Source organism: Theobroma cacao, chromosome 5 (genome assembly GCF_000208745.1).
Source record: "Theobroma cacao cultivar B97-61/B2 chromosome 5, Criollo_cocoa_genome_V2, whole genome shotgun sequence".
Classification (NCBI taxonomy): Eukaryota; Viridiplantae; Streptophyta; class Magnoliopsida; order Malvales; family Malvaceae; genus Theobroma; species Theobroma cacao.
Genome location: NC_030854.1, coordinates 162,701 through 189,237, shown reverse-complemented (window position 1 = coordinate 189,237; position 26,537 = coordinate 162,701). Strand labels below are relative to the sequence as shown.

The window sequence follows — 26,537 nt, the reverse complement described above, 5'->3', positions numbered from 1 at the left end:
AGTCTAACACCTCGGCCTGTTTCTGGAAGCCCACGAGGTAGGGCCCAAACGCACCGTTTGATGCCTGCAAAGCCCGCTCAAAACGACGCCGTTTTGCCTGCTCCTTTCAGCTTCTGCTTGCCTCTCCGAAACGACGCCGTTTTGCCCACGAAACCTAGGTATTTAACCCCCTTTTCTCTCTTTCTCTCTTCAGTTTCACTCCTCGCTTTCTCTCTCTAGCCGCGGCGCCCTCTCTCTTCTCTCTAAAAATCTTCTTCTTCTCTCTTCGCCGGCGGTCTCACTCCTCTCAAATCTCTCCCTTCCTCGGTCTCTCTCCTCCCAGATCTCACCGGCTTCCTCGCACCTCTTCCCTTCCGATCAACCTCTCTCCTCCCAGATCTCAGTCTCCCGTCGACCTCTCACCTTTCAGATCTCACCCCTCTCTCCTTGTTTTTCTTTTTTTGTTTCTTTTTCTTGTCTGCGGCTAACTGTTGATGTTTTTTTGGTTTTTTCGTGTTGTGGCTAACTGCTGTTCTTTGTTTCTCTTTTTTGCAGGGTTTTTAAAGAGCCGGGTTGTCCAATTTTTTGGACAACCCGGCGAGGGGGTTCTGGCACCCCTAGAGTTGGTGGCCAGAACCCCCCATCCCGCGTAGTGGGTGGGGGATGGGACGGCGACGGGATGGCTGGGCGTACGCCCAGCCATCCCGATTTTTTTTTATTTATTTAATTAATTTATTTATTTATTTTAATTTATGTGTCTACATTAAGAGAATCCTCAAGTATACCAGAGGTACTGTTGATTTTGGTTTGATGTATTTAAAGTATAACAGTGGAGAACTTGTGGGATACAGTGATAGTGAATGGGCTGGGTCACCTGATGATTCAAAAAGTACTTTTGGTTTTTGTTTTTCCTTCAACAGTGCTGTGTTCTTATGGAATTCGAAAAAGCAAAGTATTGTAGCTCAGTCTACTGTAGAAGCTAAGTATAAAGTTACAACAGTAGCAACCAGTCATGTGAAATGGTTAAGAAAGATATTGGCTAACTTGGGATTCAAATAGAAGAAATGAACAATGATATATGTTGATAATCAGTCAGCTATAGCAATAGCCAGAAATCTAGTTCATCATGGAAAAGCCAAGCATATAAAGGTGAAGTACCATGCTCTGAGGGAAACTGTTAATGAGCAAGAAATTGAACTTAAGCATTGTAACTTAGAGGTTCAATTGGTCGATATTTTGACGAAGGGTTTGTCCAGAGAAAGATTTGAAACTCTCAGAACCTTTCTTGGTGTGTGCCAGGTCAAGGGGGAGTGTTGGAGAGTGGACCTTCAATTTGTTGCTGAGTCACTGGCAAGGGCAGGAAGAAATGGCAAGGTTGAAGTTGAAGAAAAGGGCAATACAAAGCGATGTCATTTGGATGGTTGTTTAGCTAAGTTAGTGAAACAGGAGTGGGGGCAATTGTTTAGTGTCTAAGTGTTAATGTTTACTAAACGATGTATAGGTTGTTGTTTTATGTGTTTAGTTAGAGGAGCATACGACTACTTGCAATTTCGTTTTGCTCAGAGTTTGTTATTTCCTCTAAACACTTCACTGGAGTGTCGTTTTTACCTTTACTTTGTTTTAGGCCAACGGTCTTCTTCCTGTGCTTTGTCATCGTCGTTAGTGCATAGAAAATAATGTCTCGTTTTCTGTGCTTTGATCTTAGTTTGCTGGGTTAATTTCCCTATGCTACATCTGTGGAGGAAACCTTGATATAAATTCTCTAAATTTGTAACTGTTGTTGATTTAGTTCCTTTGATCAATACAAAAATGCTCTATTCTTCTTCACTAGTTGTTCTTTAGCTATTCTCAGAAATATTACTGTGTTCTTGAATATTCTTTCATCCATGCTTGTTAATGCATGGAGGAGCAGTGTTGCAAGTGATGAATAAGAGGATGGGGAATGCATGAATTGGGAGAGTCCATTTGAGCAGGAAGTGGAGAAGATGGAGGAGTTTGTGAGAGGGCTTGCTGGTGTGAAAGGTCTAACACTGAGGGCTAAAGACATAGCAGAGGCTGCTCTATACCTTGCAAGTGATGAATCCAAGTATGTGAGTGGTCATAACCTTGGTGTGGATGGAGGGGTTACCACATCAAGAAATTGCGATGGCCTGTAATAACAATAGATTCACCATCCTATTGTATTATGTTCAATTTTTGAATCAGCTGGTTTACGTATCAATTTATCTGCGACATAACATGTTCATAACAATTCGTCTGGCCGTTAGATTTGACCAATGGTTCGCTACTTCTCCACAAGTACAAATTAATTAAAATCAAAGACACATGGTCCCATGGAATCCTGAGAAATGTAGTTAAAAGGTTAAAGACTAAAGAGAGAGTCGTGCAGCCCAGTTTTCGCTGATTGGTAGATTCTTAACTGAGTTGAATATTACTATATTCTTCTCCAAAAACTTGCTGCTACCCCACTGGACATGGTTCACATATGAAGTGACACAAATCTTTGGGTTCCTTTTGTTTTTATGTGGAAAATACGTGTGCAACTTTGCAATTAGTCAAATGGTAGATGTATGAATACTTTACATTTTCTCAGATCTAGAGTTTTTTTATGTACTTTTTACTGTCAAGACGAACAAATTGTTCTGCAAAACAGGTCAGCTGACGAAGAAAAAAAATAAAAAAATCTTGGAGGACTTATAAAGCATTAATCTTACTTCGAACAAGATGATCATAAATCGTTATTTGGTATATTATCATTTTCAAGGAGTATAGTTTTGATAGTTCATCCAAGTCCACACAAGAGCTACGTGCATATATACTATATTAATATATATATATATATATATATATATATATATATATATATAGTTAAAAGTTCAAAGATTAGCCAAGCATTAGTTGTCTGTCAATGGGTTTCTTGTAAAGAAATCCATGCATTGTTCATTTGGTCCTGGCTTTTCACTGCATTGAATCGAAGCATGAATATTATTAGAAAAATGTTTAGAAAGATGCAAAGAGTATTGCTTAACTAATGCAACACTGCATCCATTGCATAATTGCAACTAATTGCTAGAAGTGCAGAAAGTTGAAAGCTCATATTTCCTTTTCCCGGAAATATCAATCCTGAAAAAAATATATTTCCCTTGATTGGTGCTGGGAAGATGATTAGTTTTGTATTCTAGTGAGCTAAAACTTTCTCGGGCTTGGATCTGACATGTAGCTTATCCCAGCAGGACCAAGGCCCTGTATGACGTGCGCACAGTGCAAGACTGTTGGAACAACCAGGCATCAGTCAGAAAACAGGCCAGAGATTTGGAACAAAACACAGGAACCTGGATCCTGTCCAGCAGAATTTTTGTGGAAACTCGGTATTCAAATTCAACTGACAAGACTTCATTTAACTACTAGTATTTCTTATTTGGTTCCATGGCTTAGATTAATTGTATATATCCAACAAACAGGTTCGGAAAGTTTGGTTGTCATCGGATTCCATACAGTTTAATTAATGTTTTATTTTAAATGGCATTCCAATCTCCATGGGATTAGATTTCAGGCAACATTCCGTCGAATTGAATACTGACAAAGGACAAGATATGTTTCACCATCTTCGCATCCAACTCTAATTGATCTAATTGTCGATTGAAAGCAAATAATTAATGGGAAGATCAGTGAAACTGGCAAAACTGGGCAGCAGGTAGGAGCACAACAGATGCCGTCACTAACTGGGATGTCGCCAGGCCATGCCTGATCAGAATGAGTCCAAATCCAAACTTTATTAATTGGGTTGAGTTCATATTCATCCATCAAGAAAACTCTTAAAACAGCTAAAGCCGACGATCTATAAGCCTGATGCTAGTCATGGTCATTAGCCCACTAGAGGTAATAGAGAAACGTCTAAATGTCTGCAAATTGCAGTGGCCGCTAACTAGTTTATTCTTCAACTGAAAATAAATGAGAGCAGGAGAAGTAGCTTAAGTTCTTATAATTGAAGTCTTTTTTGCGTTTCACTTGCCCATGCAATTGGCCAGTTTCGTAGCGTTTAGAACTTCGAGGAGGGGTGGGGGGGGCCACTTGGCCAAAGAGTTGACTGCAGGGTGCAGTAGACGGTAATAAAGAATAGATATAAGATATGGGTAACTTTGTTATAAGAGGAGAGAGCGGTGGTCTGTTGCATCAGCTCTTATCGGCTTTTAAAGACTGAGAGCACAGGCAGAGCAGGGAGGCTTAGACTTTACAGAGCGGCTCGGCTTAATTAAAGAGATTTGATGTGTCCACAGCGACCACCACGTGTCAGTTTACGTGTTATTGCTTCTGACTCATCTTTTCCTCTTCAACTCCACTTTGCCACTTGTTACCCTCCAATCTCCATCCATCACATTTAAGTCCCACTCCCACGCTCTCCACTAGATCATATAATAATAGAAATTAAGCCAGCACAGCTGATACTCTCTCTCTTTGCATTCTCCTTCCAAGATCAAACAAATTGCAATTAGCCTTGGAGAGTAGTGGTGGCAATGGAGAAAATGGGCTCACAAAGTAGTTCAAGGAAGACCATTAGAAGAAGGTCACATACAAGAAAAATTGCTCAAGGCTCCGTCATCAACATGGCTGAAGCTAGGAGGGAAATTGCCCATGCCTTGCACCTCCATAGGTCCTCTTCTTCCTCTTCCTCTTCATCATCATCGACATCCACAAAGACACAATCGTATGTTGCTCAAGAGAGGGAGCCTTGGATGTTAGGTAATACTACAAAGCCTACACTTGCTAGCTCATATTGTTGCTACTCTTTGGCGGAGGCTTTGCCTATGCCTGTTCCCGATCCCGTATGGTCAACCACTGAACCTTCAGTGCCTGCTGCACCATCAGGATCGGAAGCAATGGAATTTTTCGAGTGGGGAGAAAACGAAGCTTCTTCCTACACATGGTGGTTAGCTTTTCTTCGGGCATTAGATGTCAACAACGTTCAAAAAACAGAACACCCTTTTGCAGACAATGTTATGACGGAAAATTCCATGGTGTTGGAGAAGCAGGCAAGTTCCGAAATCGAGAAGGCAACAACTTTTGTAGGCGCAAGTGATCAAAATGCATCTTTAGATGAATGGCTGATGTTTCCAACGACCGAGGATGATAGTTAGAGAGGTGTTCATCCCTTGAGAGAGAACAAATTGTTTTCTGGCTAAATCAAGTGACTCCCACTTATCCTTTCCGAACTCTATTCTCGCAGGGATTTCATCTAGTGCTAATTCTATTCTAAATTTACAATCGATGCGCTTTTATGGTTAAATCACATGTTTAAATCGATCAAGACATTAAAATCAGATTCTGTTTCGACATTCTATTCGGAGTAGATAGACCGTTATTTACCACAAAATTTCTGCTACTCTGAAACATGTTCGAGAGACTACTGTAGAAAGGAACAAATAGAGTAGTTAGTATCCAATATTTGATTCAATTTCTTCTTGAGAATTTGGGAATGGAAAGTTCATTCCGACACAATGGCTTTACTAAAAAATACAATCGAAATAACCAACGACATATCAGATATAACTGTAATCCAGGTTAAAAGACAAAAAAATCACCCAATATACAAACCAAAGGCCACCAAAAGCCCACAAACATGAAAACCAAATAACAAGAACACAAGCCGAATATGTGTGTACGAAGAGTTCAAAGTAGAAATGGTTTACGCAATTCATAGGTTATAAATCAGAAGCACCAACACCCAGCATCAAAAAAACTGAAAGTTTTGCTTGGAGAGGTTCCTGCTTGGCTACTTTTTTTTCATTTCTGCAAGATTTCTCTGTTAGTAACATAATCACGCTGTTAACAATCATGCGTGGAGATGAAAGGTTCAGGAATTAGATCTCCGGAAGGAGCCTCCACCATTCCTTGGCACCTGTTTAAATGATCAGAACAGTACTGTAATTTGCAAATGACCAACAATCCTGGAGCAAACTGAAGCTCTCACCATTACAGGGAAACTCGAGTTTAGGATGAAGAAGCTCTAGACCAAATAAACTTCACCTTCGAATCAACTTTTAACAGAGAGCACGAAAAGAAGGTCATTTTCCAAATAGAAATTGTGTTGGGATGTTCATGGGGAGTCCCAAATTGCTGGCTGGTTCCTCACCTGTGTTGATCCAGATGCAGCTTTGAGTCTTGCTGAGGTGGGAGGCACTGTTCCTCTTGACTTCTCTTTCTTCAGAACTACCTGGTAATGGGTAGCTTTTTGTATTGCTTCAGCATTAATGAAAACTATTTATGCTTTCAAAAAAAATGCAGAAGAAACTATCTTTAAAATCCAGTGATCCACCGAAAAAAGAAAACCCGTAATTCATATCCGATTGACATAGAATAGGACCTTGTTAAGTATAGAGGTTCTATATTCATTTGGCTGATCAGTAGATCATTATGAACTTATCTTCTCGGTTTCTCATTTATGATCAAATTGAGCACAAACATCTTCACATGAAATGACATTAAATGATACAGGATGAAACTGTTATCAATTCCATTTGCTAATGTCTTCTTAATAACTAGCAAAATGGCTCTTATGAAAATCTAGAAACAAGGCCTTAAATTCTCATTACCTATGAATTAGTTAATTATGGTTCATGCATCTCGTCTGCTTTGTGGCTACATGGCCAAGTGCCAACCAACTTGCGCTTTGATTAACGCAGGTGGGGACTGGGAAAAAACGAGACTGAGTGCCATCTGCATGGGAAGTAAGGATGCACACGTGACACTGCACATCGCCCTCGACCATTCCTCTGACACTAATCTGCAATCCCTTTGAGTACCTAACGAGGGTTTTGTGAAGGATGGCCAATCTCTCACCCTCTCATCTTAGTTTCTGGTCTTCAATATAGAAGGAAACTGAACTCAATTTAAAGTAGTCAACCTTTAGTCCAGCTCCATCCTAACATATTTTCAAGCTGACAACAACTGAATACTACCACATAATTTTTGCAGGCTAGGCCCATCTGTGATTCATGTTGCTCTCAGGTTTTTATTCATGTATCTAAACCCTGCGGTATAGAATTATGGCATTCAACAAAACAATTCTCATTCATTCGGCTCGAAATCAATCTTAAGAAATATTTAAACAACGGGTCTGATTAACCAATACTTATAGGTATTGGTTAGTTATATAATTTCACTCTCAAAAGCAGTCTGGTTACTAGTATTTATGGATACTGATTAGGGATGGTTAAAATACTATTTAGAAAACATTTTATATTTAATAGACTATTATCAACCAAATTCTAACAACTAGGACTGGTTAACATTTCCTTTAATTTGTGAACATAACAAACCTGCCCAACCAGCCTAATTAGGCTCAAAAAGAAATTAATACTATGATTTAGGGGGGCTATGGATAATGCATGTTGAGGAGATTAGGAGTACCCAAAAATGCAGACCAAATTGGCTCAATCTAGCTTCTGATGCCATTACTTTATAATACTATATCTTCATCTTCCAAACTCAAATGATCTCTTTTAGTATATATGTGCAATTTCTTTGGTATAACTGTTGTATGTGGATTTCGAAAGACTGAAAAACCGACCAAAGGAAAAAACAAGCTAACCAATATGGTTTTGACTGACAAACAAGCCAACCCGTTCTTGACAAGGATCCCTCTCCTACTGACTAATCCCTCAACATGGATTTAGTGGATGAGACTGAATCAGAAGGTAGGCGCCATTAATGCACAACGGGTTCAGGGATTCTCCATTGATTCTACAAGACGGAAGGAGTCAAAAAATCCAATAATCATGGGTAGGGAAGACATAATAATGGCCAATTCCCATCAACACAGGTTCCCAGTTCATTGCACACGAGGGTCTCCTGGTTGGATCCAACTGGTGCTCTTAAATGCAAGACCACGTACATATTGTCATTGTCTCATTCCATCATATTCAATATTCCAAGAATTTAATTAATGGGCCTTGCCGAATTTCATTGTTGCAAAAGTTTCTTGTCGGTAAGCCTAATTCAACGGTAGTTTTTGTTTGTTCACTATGCGAATTAGCGCCCTCTGATCACCTGCATCACAGTCTGATGCTGGTAAGCCTAATTCAACAGTAGTTTTTTGTTTGTTCACTGTACGAATTAGCACTCTCTGATCACCTGCACCACAATCTGACACTTCAAGACCCCCAATTCTTTTTTGTTTTTTAAATTTCTTCTTTGAAAGTGTTAAGTTTCTGTCAACATTAAGCTTGTAACCGATAAAAAAGTCAAGCATATGCATCTGCTTTTCTGTTTCAGCTTGCAAAACCGGTGTCTCATGTAAAATTCCGAAGCAAACCCATTTACCAACTGTAAATCAATTATGGAAAGAGCTTTCTTTAATTGTACTTGTACAAGCAGGCTGAGAGGGATGGCGTGGCTACTTCTCTGATCACCATCAGAAACGACGCGACGAGTCAAAGAGTCTGCCGCCAACCTGGCGCCTTTTCACTATGATGACAGATAGGAGATGTCCCTCGCTCTCAACTCTCGAGATCATTGTCTTTATGAAAAAAATAAATAAATTACACAATTTTCCTTACTTTATTTTTGAAATTATATATTGCCAGAGGGTACTGGTTACTGTTTTATTACTGGTTACTGATTTAGGCAATTGGCCAGCAGCGTTTTTGAGCTCAAACTTGCTGTTTTTCTTCTCATGCTTTGGCCAAATGTTAAAGGACCATGGTCCATGCATGGTGTTTGTGTATAGCTTTCACCGTATGGATATGTTACCAAAAAGTTTCATGTCAACACTCAAACAGAAAGAACACTGAAACAATAAAAAATTGTCACCATCATGTGTATATATATATATATATATGGTCAATCTTTAGCGGAACATCCCATCAAGGAGACGAAAGATGCCAATAATGGATCTGCTTCTACTCTTTTGTAAGATGTGATACAATCTTGCACCTTGAGAGGCGTCAAAAGTACCAAACAGTGTGAATATGCCCAGGGTATTCACCACTTGCAATTTTTTTTTTCTTTTGTAAATTGTCTTGTGAATAATCAGATATCCAGAAGAAACCAAAGAGCAAAGGGTCACTCTTGCCACAACTATTCCTAGAAAAAGAAAAAGAATAATTAGAGATATTCGAGGTCTTAGGCGCGGTTGGGTCCAAAAATGTAAACATAATTTCCAGCAATCAAACTCTGTTGGAGGTTGATTAATCAATACAGTGAAGTTTGGATTTAGCAGATATAAAGCCATCCAGGACAGGTACTAACTACACAAGCCCCATCATTTATTCCCAGGAAAGCATTGCACGCAGTTGTGATTGAACAATTTAGATCAGTTGCCATGTCATTGCAGTCTTAAAACTGGGACCATCCACTTCACACCGAATTTTGCTATAAAAAGGGCTGCACTTTAGGACATAATTCCATGCTCAAAATTATCTCAAAGCTAGCTTTACAAAATCTTTTCTTGGTTGAGCTTTGCTAGCTAGCTGGTCACTCTATATATTATCTCATTTCCAAAACTAGAGAATGGCAAGCAACAATGTTGAAGCTCAGGTGCCAGAAGAAATGCAAAACAAAGCCATTGTGGATACACTTTACAAGGCACTGGCACATGGTGGCACCAGCACCGTCGTCAAACTGCTAGCAAGTGACCTGGAATGGTGGTTCCATGGGCCTCCCCGGTGCCAGCATATGATGAGCGTGCTCACCGGGGAGTCAAGCCACACGGAATTCAGGTTTGAGCCAAGGAGCATCGAGGTGGTTGGTGATTGCGTGATTGCGGAGGGTTGGGAAGGAGCACAAGTGTATTGGGTCCATGTATGGACTTTGAAAGACGGTCTGATTACACAGTTTAGGGAGTACTTTAATACATGGCTCACTGTGCGGGATGTGAAGCCACAAGGCTGGGAAATTGGGCACGACAGCCACACTCTGTGGCAGAGCCACCCCAGGGACTTGGCACGCCGCTCCTTGCCCGGCCTTGTACTTGCCATATAGATATTAGGAAGCTACCGGTTCAATGCTTGGGACATTGCATGCATGGAAATAGTCAAAATGGACCTACGTTAAGCATCTCTGTCTGTTTAACAGTAAATTATGTAACCGTGTTTTGCAAGTGAGCTAGCACATTTATTGAAATGAAGGTTCTTCGTTATTTATTTGTGGTTGGATGGAACTATTAAAAAAGAAAAAAAAAAACCCCCGAAGAAAACCAAAACAAAACATGTGGAAATTAATTGGAATTGATTGACAGTGAAAGAAATTCTACTACAAAATACCAAGTATAACAAGCTGGAAATGTTAAATCGGAGACCAAGGGCATTAGCCTGAGGTCTGAGAAGTGAAAGAAAAAAACATGTGAAAGAATGCTGCAAAATTAATTATGTTTGCAGGCAGACAATTTAGGTTCCTGCAACAAGGAAGCATCAACAACAAAAATGCCATTGAGCACAATCGGCTGTGTCAGGTTTCCCCACGGTAGGAGTGATCAACGATATGTTCCCTATATATGAAAATTTCAAAAGAAAAAGAAAATCCTAACCTGAGGTTGGTTGTTAGTTATCTACTGCTCATCCTGGACTGGAACTAGAGGATTACATCTTGTAGGAGGTGAAGGCTCCAGGAAAACATGAATTGCCACTCCACTACACACAGATTTCGACAGGCTACAGCTACTGATAACAGAAGTGCTACTAGGAGCTTCAACCTTACCTCGTGTTTTGTTTTATATTTCTATGTTTCAAATTCAGAAAAACATCACTACCAACTAACCAGATATTTGTTTCCACTTTTGTCTTTTCATTGCTGTCCTATGCCTAATGCATGCCTATGTTAAGAGTTAAACCCCGATGAAGCTAACGAGGTTCAAATTTTCAATAAATTCCAATCTACATCTACTTCGGCCTCTCTCACTCTTTTTAAGGGCCCAAAAGCTTCAAAAATGGCCTTCAATTCGGCCTTATGGATCTTCAAGGTTTGGACTTGCCTTATAACTGATCCAAGGAAGTGATCATTTTTTACCCTGAAATGAATTTCTAAATTTTTATTCCCAAGATTTTCGATATTATTATCACTTTCACATCCTAAGAGAATTAAGAAAAGGAAAAACACAAATTTCGTAATTTATGCAATTGCTTTTGAGTTTTGAGTTTCACAATCTACTTGTTGCTACATGTTTTCCTCTTTCATTCTTCAATACCCAATGCAAGATCCCACCAACGGAGTTCAAACAACTTTTACAGCACTCTCTCTGACGCCAAATCGAGAAGTGAACGGAAGAACTGGTGAGGATACATGGGAGGCTGCTCTGCCAGTGCCTGATAGCAGTGTAGCAAAACATAGAATGTCAGAAATGAGATACAGGAACAGTATATTAGTCTTCTACTCTTCTTTGAAGCTGCATGTACCAATTCTGAACAACACAATGAGCCAAAGCAAAAGCCTGCCACACATAAAATGAATGCTACATCTTGTGGGTACCGGATGATTTTACCTGGTGTATCAAGACAGTGGAAGGAGTCATTCCAGGCACCGTATTGACCTCTATGACCAACACCTGCAAATTTCGTTACCAGGAAGATAATGCTTCAATCTAATACTGACGAATTCTAGATCAATCAGCACATTGCTACCACTTAATCTTGCAGACAATCTGTTTTGTAACAATCATCAAGACATCGAAAGAGAAAAGGGGCTTCAAAGAGACCCACATGACATCACAAGCAGAGTCGGCCTCACCAAGCATAACTCAAGAGAGTAACGGAAGACTGTATAACATCATAGAAACAACATACCTCACCACTGTCGACATTAACAAATGCGTCCATTCTTGAAAATCCTTCCAGTTGCAGAGTGTTGGCAATTAGTTCAATACGTTGCTTACATCGCCCCAAAACCTCATTACTGAATCAAGAAGGGAAAAACTCATTCCATGGAAAGAACAATCCAAGAAAAAGAAGAACAATTTGCAAAGATTTGAAAAGAAATGCATGACTTTGCCTTTGAAAGTATCAGAAATGCACTTTAAGTATTAGTTTATTTGGGAAGTGGGAACTGATACATCAATAATGAAGTGACGTGAATATCATACTGTCTGCTAGGACAATTTTCCATAAAGTAAGATTTCTTGACAAACCTCATAATTGATACAGGGGGAGGAGTCAGATTGATGCCAGTTCCACCTGTTAAGCAAAAACTATATCATTACTGCACATAAAATGCTCTCTATACATAAATACATGATTATTTCCCTGGAAAAGATTCACAACAAAGTACCCTCCAGCCAAACTGTGTTAAATTACATGATTAAGAAACAAACCTTGTCAAATGGAGCAGTACAAAAGCATTTCCCTCAGTTGATTCAGATCCCAAATTCATTTACTTGTTAATTAGATTTAATAGTGAAAAAAGACATACCCTGAAATTTCTCCTCAAGGGACAAAATATCACCAGTTTCCTTGACAGTAATGCTAGGACTCAGTGAGTGCATCGATCCCCGTTTTCCAATAACACCAACTGTTACTTCTACCCATCGACTGTGTCCTTTCCATAGGAGGTGCTGTGAATTTGCAGTTGCAGTTTTGGACGAAACAACAATCTCATCTGTCTCCACAAAAGGTTCAAAGATCAAGAGCTCTGGAGGAGGGTTTGGCATTTCGATCATACCATGTGCCTAGGCATTGTACAAAGGAACGTTAAGAGTTTATAACAGAAACTCGATCATGCTACCATAGACATGCAATCTGCAAGTGAAAAACCATTTTAGTAGATTTAACGCCTTGCTCCGGAATTGAATATGCTAATCCATTAAGAAAGTTATAATATCTCTCTGCAACTCATAATTTGAGAGGAAAATGGCCAGCTAGAAAACACGAATTTTAGACAATCAGGGACCACTTCCGCCAAAAATTGAGCAAATATTAGACTTCTTGAGATTTTTTTTCAACATATCCCCGTGATTTTATTGCCAAAGAACCTTTTCCCCATTTTTGTTCAGTTTCTGGTTAGTTCAAGGTTAACCCTTTTAGAACTATTTCTTTCATGCCTTAGAAACATCAACTATGCAAGTGTCAGACTTGTCCTTGGATCTATTTCAGTCCAGTTAAAGGTTCTCAATAGGTGGTAATCTGCTCATCTGAGGGCACGATGAAGTGTAGCCAGGCTTTTTATACCTTCGAAAAACTATTAGGAGGAATCCTCAAAAGGCAATCATCCACTGCTTTTGCATACACTGCAAGGTCCTCTGCACAACTGCAGGTAGAAGATGATTAGAATCATTATACTGGATAAAACCAGAATATTCTATTGAATGACATAGCTCTAGCAGATATCAGAATTATTTACATTTCACAGTCAAGTGGCAAAGGTAAGTCAGTACTCAGCCTTGAACAAGGAAGATTAACCTACCACAATCTTGCAACACCAGTCGAGCATCCATCCCTCGCTGGTTTAATGCATAATGTTTCACACTGAAGCTTTGAGGTCAAGTCATGCCAAGTCTGAAGAATGGGCATCTTCAGTAATTCCTCTTTTCGCTTCACATCTTTGTTTATGGTAAGAACTCCCATGTCTCCCAGCTGTTGATTTCCACAGACTCTAATGCTTAGTATATAAAAATCTACTCAAAGCTATAATGAGGAGCAAAAGGTGGTCAAAGAAACTCTGTTTTTCTTTCAGAAAATCCTAAACAATAATTTGCTAACATACATGATTAAGAGCCAGAGATGTTGCAACTTTATCCATGCAAATCTTTGAAGCTTTTACACCAGGACCTTCACATGAAAAGAGAACAAGAAAGAAAGGAAAAATGATTAACCATTTAAAGAAAAATGGTGATCTTGATACAAAAGAAGTAATGAGGATGAACCTGAATAAGGAATTTCTTCAGCCTCCAGCAAAGACTGAAGTGTACCATCTTCACCTATGCCTCCATGCACTGCAATTAACATCAACTTGGTGATTGAAAACACACTGAAACAAATCTCAAGAAAGATGTTAACAATATAACAGTCACACAATTCAAGTCCTCACTGCCTTCCTTTGGTCCATGCATTCACGAGAAAGTGAAAGGCAGCACACAGCAAAAGTAAATTGAAAAACAGAAAAAAGTAATTGATTGGACATATGATTCCAAGATATGCAACTGTATTTAGCAACTCAACAAAAAGTTTTCTATGATAAAGGATATGTGAAATCCATCTTGGCTATATTCAAGAAAAAAAAGATAATATGTGTAAGCGTAATTTAAGAATTATCTGACATCCACAATTACTAGGCTATCTATTTCAACAATAAATTTGGAATAGTAATGAGTCATTCACTACTACCAAATACAGAACCAAGAAATAGAACCTGAAATAAAAACTGTTGCTTCGACTTCCTTGGCAAACTTGATCCACTCTTTCAGCGAGTATCTCACAGGTTGCTGATCAGTTATATCAAATCCCATGAACCAGCCATGTTTCTTCAAACCTTCCATGAGTTCATTCATCACTTGGTTTCTTAAGTGAGACGTCAAGGCAGCTCGAGCTGGTTCAATTGCCTCCATGCATGCATCAAGGACTTCCTCTGTTGTGTGTCTCAACACAAGAGAGTAACTGTAAGTAAAGAAAAAGAGGAACATAATTTCATTAGTCAAGTTAGATTAACAAGATCATAGAAGGCAAAAGAAGCAACAAAAACCACCAACTGATCTATCATCACTAATTCCAAGATTAGCTGCTTCCATAAAAGACCAGTAGCCAATGAGAACAGGAAAGGGAAAAACCATAAGAAGGGGATACCTATGACCATCAAAAGGAGATGTTTTCCTGGAAACCATGCATATAAAACAGAAGAAAGATGCAGCCAGATATATGTAAAGGGTAAACTTACGGTAATAACCAAACTTCTCTGGAGCTCACATCAGACTCCTTTTTATCTGAATCTGTAGTAGATGAATGGTCAATTGAGCTAGCAAGCAAACAGGGAGTGACATCAAGCTGTAGACACCAACATCACCTATCTCAGACAGTATCACACCTATCACACACTTTTGTCATAATTTAAGTAAAAGGGCATCTTTTCTTTTCTTATAAATTAGTACAATTAAAGCGCGGCCATAGATGATGTGAAGAATTCTAGTATTACTGATCTAAAAGACATGTATCAGAAAATGGGACAAATAAAAGAGCTTACATCATCAAATGCTTGCAAGTTGAGCCAAACATTAGTTCCACTCATAAGGGATACTTGTCGCTCTGAAGTGTCTCCTCCAAAAATGACAAAGACTTTATGAATGCCTTCAAGCCCTTTGGATGTTTCAGTAGGCTTCAAGCATTTTGAAGTTCTGCGCAATTGACCTGATTCACTACTATATGTTGCAAGCTCAGGAAACCTCAAGCAAGCACGATGGATTATGCTTCGCAGAATGTTCGAATGAGAAAACCCAACCTAAACAAAAAATGTATGTTTTGGGGTTAGATGCTGGTTCAGTAAAACTGGATGAAAACTAGAAAGAATTAAAGATTTCCTGCCTCAACCCTACTCATGCAATATGATCTGCAAAGCAGCCAGAACCAGTGAACCAGGAAGGAAGGACAAAATGTTTTTAGTTATGTACATTTCATACTTTAAATATCATAAATCATTTCAATACTTTGTAGCTTTTGGCTTTCTATAAAACAAATTTTGTGATAAAATACCTACAAAAGTTACTTCTAAGTTCTAACTGCACTGTGTATTTAACTGAGATTATTTTTACACTCCATGGCAGGACAAATGATAGATGTTGTCCATGCCCTTTAGAAGCTATACTGAAAACTTACACTAAACACAAGAAAAACTTCTATATATACTCAAAAGTACCTTTGAAGCTTGCTGAAACAAGAAACTGGTTTGTTCCATCCCACTAATCTGACAGATAAAAGGAAAACTCGGTATGAGATATACGGAACATCGAAGTCAACAACTACTAGGGAAAAGAATCAGAGATTAACTTTACCAAGTTGATGTCAGTAAATAGAATCGTGCCCAATTCTGTCATTCCATATTTATCTTCAGAAGAAGATAATGCCTTTGTGGTAGAAGGCAAAAACCATCCATCAATTCGAGCAAAATCACGCAGACCAAGCCTTCGAAATAACAGAGATGCCCCTTCTCGGATACTTTTGATTATATCAATAGGAAAACGAGGAGGAGTGTGATAAGCAACCTATAAGTACAGAAAATAGTTCCAAATTAGGAAAACAGTGTAGTATTTAAACATCAAAGTGCACAACTCAAAACTAAAAAGGTTATACACCCATTCTGAGTGTTGCAAGTGCATGATAAGTGATAAGCTCTCTAGATAGAAAATTCAGGGATGCAATGTTGAGAGACCTGTTGTGTGGGAAGATACTTCCTTCGATAATTGAAAATTGCATCTCTCTCCCTTACATCACCACTGCCATGAAATTGAAGCTCCACCTGGGCCATAGATTTCATTGTGTTATTACCAAATCATCTACTAGGCTGAGGTAAAATTACTCATTCATCTTAAAAGAACTAAATTTATAAGATGTTTTATTATGGCCAAAAACTAATCCATGAAAATAAAAAGTCATGTTAAAGGAATTCCTAAATTTTTTTATTTTTAACCTTCTTTGAAATTCCACCAATTAATTTCACTCTGCATTACTCAAAGTCTAGCTCCTATGAAAAGTCAAACCTGAAGAACTAATCACATTTAGAAATAAAAGTTGTCAAAATTAGCTTCGTAAGTGCTAAAAGTTACTGATATTAAGTTGTAAGGGAAAAATTTTCCTAACAAGAGAATATAAAGAGATAAAATTGATGATAAAGACTTATATCTGTAGTGTATGCAAGTATGAATACCCCTTTTTTTATGGTAGATTTACATGAGAAACAACAGTTGGCAGTAGGAAAACAGGTTGGCAATCAAAATCATGACCCACATCAAGAACAACAGTCTCTAGGTCAGAGTTACCTCGGTTGGCAGTAGGACAACAGGTTGGCAATCAAAACCATGACCCACATCAAGAACAATGGCTGTAAATTCACTCCCCCCTTCAAGAAATAATTCAACAAGGACTCTATCATCAATTCCCTACGAAAAAACAAAGAACATAATTCATTAGTTAACACCAACGGCAGATTCGAAACATTATTACTTAGTCTGAATTTGTAGCCAGTTTCTCCTCCAGCTCAGTCCAAAATTAATACTGTTTGCTGAATCTTCAGGAAAATTTCAACAAAGAGCTGATAATCAATTTTCCACCCATTTACTTCATTCTTCCAGAAGAACTGAAAATTTCTTTTAAATTCTCCATTACTAAAAGATACAGATAGAAATAATATACTACATGAAACATTTTCGCATATTTAGAAAAATTTTCTAAGGATAATAGGGAATGAAACCTAAATTAAATCAAACTCACTTGGTGACCTCATGCATTGGCTGGATCCAATATTTGACATAACAACAGTGGATTAATGTTGTATATGAAACCTAGTATACCTGTGAAATAATTTCTTTAGCCTTTTTAAGTGAATCAGTAACTCCATATGCAACTGTGACACCAATGCTTGACCCTGCTCTTGTTGGTTTGACCTAGAAAAAAAATGTTACCATGAAATTTCAAGACATAAAGGTCTGTCAAATTACCTCACTATAGCGATGTACCAAATTACACAAGAGTAGGAAGCATGACTTACCACAACTTTCCCAGAGTTAAAGTCCAACTGGTTGCTTGCAAACCATTTTGATAATTCAGATTCATTCACTTCGCTTCCCTAAAACACCATCATAATTTTAATAGCACAAAGTGTAGTCAGATACATTTAACTCTAAAATGCTTATACAAGTTCTTCTATATTACTATAAAATCAACAGTAATGTTTGCATTAGGGCACAAGAAGCAAAGAGACTGCTTTTGACCATAGGCATCATATATAACATTTCAGCAGCATATTTACGATATTGCAAAATTAACCAGGTTTCTTAGATTCTTTGAGCTTTGCTAAGAATTTCCGACAATATACAGAGGTATCTGGGCCAAAATTTACCGCCTAGAAAAGATGGCAGATAGGGACGTTTATGATCTAGGCAGTATCCTGAAGAATTATGATAAAGTAGTACGTAGGTAAAACCAAGGAGGTAAATCACTTCAGTGCTTTAACAACCTCCCAAAACCATCTTCAGGAAAAATAAGATTGAAATCAAAATAACAGGAAATCACAATAGCAGGAATCATAACATAAGCGAGTAGAGCTTTTGTCACCCGGTAATCATGAGGGTAAAACATTGAGTATTTGCGCATGTGTGCATAAGTTGTGTGTCCTGCAGGGATTATGCACATGCAAGACTGAATAGCAACACGCAATAGATAATTGAGCCAAACAAGAAAACACTGTTTAAGAAAACTATGAAATCACCTGGACCAAGAAACTAGGTATTGTCACGAATCCGTGTTTGCTAAGGCTCAGGGAGGCATCATACTGCAATAAATTAAAACGACAGAGTTAGCATTGTCTTTTCCTCCCAACAGACAATTGAAACTAATCAGTAACCATTCTACAGAATCCGATGCATTCAACTCTCCATTCAGAACCAAATAAGTAGGCGCATAGTGAACAGATTGGTCATTAATGAACCATAATGCATTAGGTCGGTAGATTTTACATAAGAAGTATAAACAGATTGGTCATGATGATACGAGAATGATGCATTACGTTGTTAAGTATGAACAGACTGGTCATGATGATATGAGAAATAAAGTTTCTGAACCTTGTCAAATGCTTGACGACACTCCTTGGATCCTGTGCCAACAAATGGAACATTATGTTCTTCCAATAGCTCCTGAATAGTCATCAGATGGAAAAAATAATTATGTATTATCAAACAGTCTATGCAATATAAAACCTTCAATAAATGATACTAATGTTTGTCTGCATTAGTGCAATTCATAGTTTATGATGAAGGATTATAGCAATGCACCTGAATGCCACCATCTTCACCAAACCGACCATGTATAACAGGGAAAACTATGTCCACCGAGGCAGCTAGATGCTCTGCAAATTCAGACAAAGACCGGAAACCTTGGGCAAGGCTGCAATATATAGACAACTTTATTCATCTTAATGCATTAAACAATTCATGTACAACGAAAGAATAGGTTGAAATTGCTCACCTTTCGAGCTTAAAATCAAAGTCTGAAGGAGTATTCGAATATACCTGAAGAAAATCAGAAGACCAGTGAGTATTGGTAAAAATTTTACAAGAACAAGCTGTTTAAGAAATATGTGAATTATAACTAAAAAATTAATCCATTAAAACATAACAAGCAATGAATACAGCTGGTCACAGATGAATGAATTAATATTGGAAAGTAGAAAAACCTGAGCAGAGGATATTGCATAGGCATTGAGATGAGAGTCAATGTAATAGCAGCTTACACGCAAATCCTCTCCCTGTCAACAACCACAACTATCAGTCAGTACTACTGTATTAGTATGAATGCAGATATTCGTATGTATATTATGCATGTATAATGCATTGTATTGACCTGTATGTGATCAAGTACGGAGCGAGCAGAGTTCAAGGAAATCCCACGCTCCGCCGATGGACCTCCACATATCACCCCTACTCTCAACACCTGACTCTTCTCCTCTTTATCCACCACTAAAGCGTCCGCCACCTGCGCAGTGGCGCGTGTAACTCCAACTCCCACGGCTTTTGAGGAAGAAGAGGAACGACAACAAGCAGTTGTCACTGATTTCGGACCGAATTTGCCAATCAAGTTTGAGGAGGAAGGGAGAGACGATGATGGGTCGTTCCAGTTGGGGTTGGCGACACGGAGGAGCAGGGCGAGGTTGGAGCCGCACGAGAGGGATGCCATCGTTAGGAGAAGGGGAGGGGGGGGGGGGGGGGAAGAGTTGAGATACAAAACTAAGTTAAGAGGTGATGAAGCGAAGAATCTTTACACATAAATAAAGAAAAAGAGTGGAGAGTGAAGTTGGTGGCACTTTGTCTTCAACTTCTTTTTCGTTGTTAGAATATGATTTCCGGCGGCAGAGTAACGACATTTTCATTGGTCGTTGCTGCCGTCTTTTAGTGCCCGGATTGTTTCCTTTGTAGTTTTTATGATCAATTAAGTTTAAGCCACAAGCCCACAAGTCATAGAAAACCAACCGTCCATCCTTTCGGATACTTGGATTCACTCTGTTTCCCCATTTGCTATTGGTTGGGTTAAGATGGCCACCATTAAGGCTTGGCTCAGAAAGTATCAAACTCTAATCTTGCCCAAGGAGGATAGGCCTCTGATTCTCTAGCCCAACAAGTCCAAGCCGCAGCAGTTAGGCCCATTGGTGAAGAAAGTATGGTCCGAGCCCTGGCCACCTTGGTGCTCCTCCTGAAGCCTAAAGCCTAAAGCCTGTAGAAGAGGTAGCTACTAGTGCATTTCTGTTCTTCTTTCCTAATTACTAGTACTACGTCCTTTTACTCTTCTCGATGCTGATGGCTTACGCCCATGGCTCCACATCCTCTACAAGCACATGGCATGCACAACTAAAATGACCAGAACGAGAAGACATCAATCAAAGTTTTCAGAATGCAATTACTTTGGACAACGAATAACTAAAGTCATCCATCGTATCGTCAAAGTGATTTCGGATGCTATAAATATGTATAGTCCAAAACCGTTGTCGGTCTAATCTATCCTTCTGGTTTTTGCAACCATGCGGTGCCAAAGGAAATTTTCTAGTGTTGCAGAATCTGTGTCAAGGCTCGATGGATCACAACATGCAAAACAATCAACGTCTCTTTATATGGAAAAAGTGGAAGATCCTCATCAAGTGGGGGATTCGGTCGTTTGTCATACAAGCAAGGGTTTCTTTCATTTTCTTTAGAGACTCCGCTGATCTACGCTAGTCTGGTATTCCTTTAATAATTTCGCTTCCTAACGACTCAATTATTTGAAACTCTAATGCATAAAAGGAGCACTTTTTGACAGCCAAACGTCCTTTCATGCAAGACTCTTGTGTATGTTAATGTTGCAATCAAAGTCCTAAGAATCCTGATACGGTAAGGTCACACTCTTTTACAATTGTGCAGAATTTTCTTCCTACTGGCAATTATTATTTGTACTCCTCCTCGTTTCAAGAGTTATAAGGACATGCAGAAAAGTGAAAACGGATATTCCCCTTCTCTCCTCATTCGTTCACTTCAATATGCATGTGGATCGATTGCTGGCTCGGCGCCACTCATGCATCCCAAAAACTAAAAACAAAACGCACAAGTTTTAGGTACAATTTTTCACTATACATATATATGTTTCGTTCCCTGTTATCAATTGAGGAGTTTTGAATGATGGATTTGGAGTCTGTAATGGTGGTGAATAGTTTCAGTTCATTCAGGTGCTAAGTATGCTTGATTAAGTTCCTGTAATTTGTCTTTGAATTATTCAATTAATGTTTCGTTGAACAGTGGACTGACCATATATATCTAACTTTTTGTCCCATATGGTATACAGCAACTCCGGTTCTACCGACAATTTCTTTAGTCTCTGATCAATATTCTTGCATGAGATCCCCACCAAAGACCATGGTGATGGAAGAAACTGCTTTTATGAGCTAGCTTATACTATAAGAGAGACTAATTAATCAAAAAAGTTAGTTGCTGGTTAAGGGTGCTTAAGTAATCTTGGGCATGTATATCATCAGAAGAATCCAAATATTGGATTCAGATTTCAACATGTAATGATGAGGTCATGCATTACATGATATAAAACTTTATGATCTTATAGTTAGACCGGGAACCTGCTGGAGGCAAGACCAAAGATGGAACCTGCTGTCCTGCTGACTAGACGGAAGATGCTTGTCAATCACCACATTTTTGCTCTTTGTCGCAATTCTCAACCCTCTGATTTGTCTTAACCTTCTCCCTGTGTACCTAATCGTCAACCAGCTTCATTGCCTGAGGAAGGCACATTAAGGGTATTAGATTTTGTCACCTACACGTTGCGCATGGTGATGCTAGGATGACGACCATCTATACAGATTAATAGAGAATGCGTAAAAGTTCCCCTGTATAAAATTATAAGCACATCTGACAGCAGATAATCTAAATCCCTTCTCCCTTTACATTTTTTGTTGTATCTGGGCTAAGCATACAGCTTAGAAAGAGCCATTAGAAAAAGGACATGAGTGAGAACAAGCGTGGGGATTCCAACTGTACTTCAACCCCATCCACAGGTAAGGTTTTCTGATTGATAATGTTGATTAAATAATGAGAATAACTTCAGATTGAGCTGCAGGCCTTAGCCTTCAACATAATAACCAAGGTTCCAAGTTGCTCGATCGTTTAGCTGTAACATCAGGCGAGTGAAACGGATCCTGAAAGGAAAGAATGAAATTGGAATCTTAATAATTACACATTCAATCTGTTGTTGGTCACAGTTGAAGGTTGACTTGTCATTATGTGAGACAGGAAAATGTACATGCATGATTTGATGGTGTTGGGTGAGGATGTGTTGTGGGTGTAGGCTCATGATCTGTTTTTTAAATTTTTAATCCCCAATTAATTACTCTAGCTAATCACCATTATAATCAAATTGCCGCCACTGCCTAGCTAGCTAGAGATTGTGCTTGCAAGTGATATCTCCATTACCATTAGCTTTAAATTAGTCTTTTACCCACTTCCATGCTTGTCTGCCCCTTTTGCCTTTTCATCTTGATTCACGGAGCAACACCTCACTAACCCACTATAACTTGACTCATAACCCCTTTTTTCAGTACTTGTTCGTAAAATAATACTTTCTTTTAGAATGTGATGTCAAGTGTAACTCGCTTCTAAATTGACATTTTCTTCCATTAAACAACTTGAGTTTCAAAAGAGACATTAGGAAATGCATATCCATATCCTTTTTATGGCTTGGCAGCTGCTGGAAATAGTGTTTCTTATTATTTGTTTATAATTCTCTTCCTACTCATATCTCTATCAGAGGTCTTGGGGTGGAATTCCAATTCAATGGTCCGCATCCCACAAAAATTTTATGGCTGACATTGTTATTAATGCTGAATGGTTATCTTCTCCAAGTTGATATAAAAGGAATTCTGGCGACAAATATATGTAGCATTTACAGTTGATCCTGCATTCTCAGTGGAGGCTGTCATCATCTCGCAGACATGCCAATTGTGACACAGCCCCTCCATCTGGTTCAATCAGCAAAGTCTACTGAGCTTAAAAGTTATGTGTAATCGCCATTTCTATCTTTACATATATTTATACGTACCTTTTCATAGTTACCACAGATTATGAACTCTTCATAACAGAAAATAGAGCAGATTAATTAATGTATAAGTATGAGGTTTGACAGTTAAAATTTGAAGACTTAATTAGTTTGATATTAATGAAAAGTGAGGAGTAGGAGTAGGAGTTGGAGTACTGCAAAAAAAAGGAGTTTTGATTTGCATCCACCTTTTTAAGCCAAAGTCTCTTGCTTTCCGCTCAGGGTCGTTTGGACCATACATTTGCAATAGATTAGGCATTAGTTTTTATTGTTCTCCCATAGGCCACCAAAGATTTTCGCAATCCTTTGAATGCAACATGGATGTCTACTCATGAATTGCTGTCACACTCCCCCTTTCTCTCTCTCTCTCTGTCTCTCTCATTTGCATGCACATATTATATATATATATATACACGCACTCGTATATTAAAATCAAATATATATTATTAATCGGTAAGTGATAAAAGTAAAATAAAATTTGATAGATCTTAAATTAAAATAATTTATTGTACATATTTTGTATTCCAAAAGATAACCAAATTAACATTTTTAATTTGTATTATCTCTTGATTATGTATGGTGTATGGTAGACGACGTTATAAGTTGCTTGTATTTGTTGGTGAGTAATAGATGGCAGTAAGACCAATCTTTGCATACAGTGAGGCTGTCATTCAACTACTGATTCTAAACACATCTAGATTTTGGGTCGAGGAAACAGATAATTTATGATTGAAACGTGGAGAGAGAGAGAGAGAAACAGGGAGATGCTCTTCTTCTCCAAACATTTGAAGACATGAGAAGCATCTATGACCTCAACAGTGGGAAGTGGACTTGGAAAAGACCTTAGGGAGTCGAGGGGGAAAGTGGGTCTAGTAAAAACGACAATCAGTGCAATCCTGAAATTCTAAAACCCGGCACATTATCCCCTCCTCAACCATATTTAAATATGGGATTTGGGAAGGAATCCCATCAACAAAATTTACCTCCAGCCATCTCCTTGTTCGTGATGATATATGTGCCCCACATTTCCACCATTGCTACAAACCTTTGAACCATATGTAATCTAACCAGCACATGATCATTAACTTGTTGGATTATTGGGCATGCAGAGACCCCATAAGTTGTAGGAATTAAATCTTTCTATATTTGCAAAAAGCTATATATATATATATATATATATATATATATATATATATATATGTATATGTATACCCTCTCTTTATGTAATGCTGCTTTATGATAATTAAGGAATAATTTAGATATAATTTGTTTAGTTAAGTTTATCTTTACAATTGTGTTTAAAATTAGAGAAAATTGTGGGAGACGACTTTTCTTTATAAAAACATTTTAAAAATAATCATCAAAATAAGTTTAACTGTTTTTACCCATATTTAATCATGATTTGACGAAAATACCCTTTAAACTATTTCAAATAAATTAAAATATTCATCACAATTTCTCCCCATTACTCATCATCTGTGCTTCGGATTTCTCTCTCACCATCCCAGTCTCTCAAATTTTATCGATTTCTCTGTTCGGCATTTATCTGTTATACTTCTGATTTCTCTCTCCCACTTTTTCATATTTCTCTTTCTTACGCTTTCAAGACACCAAACAATGGTTTTGACGTGTTTGGGTGGATGGGTGACTGTTTGAGAAATTCGATTTTTAGGTATTTTGGATAAAAATAAAACTGAAAAAATAATCACAAATGTATAAAATAGCTTTTAATTGAATCAATTCGGGACCTGAATACCAATAAACTCAAAATTTTGAAATTTATAAATCTAGATTTTCAAAAAAAAAAATTTTTAGTCAAAGTAGGTGTTTTAGATAAAAAAAATTTGTATTTTGATTTATGAAAACATGTTAGAAACACTTTAATCTGTGCCAAATTGTCAGAAAAACAAAAAAAAAGTTGAGAGGATTTGAAGTTTTGGTTCGTAAGTAACAACAACAACATTTTAGACATTAAAGCACAACAAAATGTTTTTGAATATGTCGTGTAACAATAATATTTTTTCAACATGACGTGTAACAACAATATTTTATTTTCAACATGGCGTGTAACAACCTTTTTTAACCATGGCGTGTAACAACAATATTTTTTTTCAACATGGCGTGTAACAACCTAACCATGGCTTGTTACAAGTTTTTGTACATGGCGTGTAACAACCTAACCATAGCTTGTCATAAGTTTTTATACATGGCGTGTCACATATTTTTGTATATAGCGTGTAACACGCTAACCACGGCTTGTCACAGGTTTTTGTACATGACGTGTAACAAGTTAACCATAGCTTGTCATAGGTTTTTGTACATGGCGTGTCACATATTTTTATATATAGCGTGTAACACACTAACCATAGCTTGTCACAGGTTTTTGTACATGGCGTGTAATATCATAGCGTTCAACTTCATTAAGGGTAATTTTGTCCAACTTGGCTAAAAATAATTAAACTTATAAAAAGTATTATTTTTAAAAACATCTTATCTTTAAAGACTATTTTTTAAAATACCCCTTAAAATAAACTTATTTTGTCTCGCTACTTGAGACAGAAAATGTAATTTCTCATCAATCTGTCGCAAGAGTTTATCTTGATACCTTTTCTGCAGCACATTATATATTATTAAGCCAACCATATTATATAAAGAAGCAAAAAACAGTTAAGTTAATAATGTAATTCAAACAAAAATGAAAACGAAAATCAAATGAATATATGGCTAAAGGAGACTAAATGGAGGGGTTTGAGCATAAAAGTGGGCTAATTGCACCTGCCTTAAGCATTGGTCTTAGATGACTAATTAATAAGGCAACTGTATATAGCCAAGGAGAGGTACCATTGTGTAAAGTACAATATACCTACTTCTCCATGCATTAACAATGGTGATGCTGACAAGCTCTTAAATTATGATTTCTTGTTTTGTTTAAAGAATGGACTTAGCAGCCTTTCTTTCGCGGAATTAATTACTATGTGTTATATCATATTCCTTTATTATTATTATTATTAGGATATATAAAAAACGTTAATATAATATGTATGTATATAAGTACTTATGTATAAAGAGTTGAAATTTTCTTTGAATTTAAAAATACAGATTGGGAAGAGTCAAGAGTATTTTAATTTCTTCTCTTTCAGGCTAATAAATACATTAACGAAATTTAAGTGGTTTTGACCCATACAATCCTGGTAGGGTTGTTACCACAAGAAAGAAGAATTTAAATATACTATAATTATAATTTGAGAATTTATGATGAATAGCTAACCTTTTGGTTACATATTTATGAATATATAGATGTAGAAACTGATG

General features: G+C 37.7%; 2 protein-coding genes across 4 annotated transcripts; one reads left to right on the top strand and one right to left on the bottom strand.

Moving 5' to 3' along the window:
- On the top strand, window positions 9,371-10,118 carry LOC108662067 (wound-induced protein 1). The gene has a single exon (XM_018121175.1). It carries the CDS (start codon window positions 9,487-9,489, stop codon window positions 9,955-9,957), a length of 471 nt encoding a protein of 156 aa, XP_017976664.1. The 5' UTR covers window positions 9,371-9,486; the 3' UTR covers window positions 9,958-10,118.
- LOC18597425 (D-alanine--D-alanine ligase) lies at window positions 11,052-19,855 on the bottom strand. Of its 3 annotated transcripts, XM_007026464.2 has the most exons (24): window positions 19,503-19,855; window positions 19,336-19,407; window positions 19,128-19,171; window positions 18,935-19,046; window positions 18,725-18,796; window positions 18,373-18,435; window positions 17,653-17,730; window positions 17,456-17,548; window positions 16,925-17,044; window positions 16,318-16,404; window positions 15,941-16,150; window positions 15,805-15,852; window positions 15,136-15,390; window positions 14,833-14,939; window positions 14,311-14,555; window positions 13,826-13,894; window positions 13,666-13,730; window positions 13,366-13,535; window positions 13,131-13,209; window positions 12,376-12,631; window positions 12,095-12,140; window positions 11,754-11,862; window positions 11,453-11,515; window positions 11,052-11,276 (listed from the first exon to the last, which is right to left on the bottom strand). In XM_007026464.2, the coding sequence occupies exons 1-24, from the start codon at window positions 19,833-19,835 to the stop codon at window positions 11,196-11,198; spliced, it is 2,877 nt and encodes a 958-aa protein (XP_007026526.2). In that variant the 5' UTR covers window positions 19,836-19,855; the 3' UTR covers window positions 11,052-11,195. The 3 variants fall into 3 exon arrangements, with proteins under 3 accessions (XP_007026526.2, XP_017977934.1, XP_017977935.1); XM_018122445.1 differs by lacking the exons at window positions 19,128-19,171; window positions 19,336-19,407; window positions 19,503-19,855 and having other exon boundaries at window positions 18,670-18,796; window positions 18,935-19,042; XM_018122446.1 differs by lacking the exons at window positions 11,052-11,276; window positions 11,453-11,515; window positions 11,754-11,862; ... (5 more) ...; window positions 13,826-13,894; window positions 14,311-14,555 and having other exon boundaries at window positions 14,871-14,958.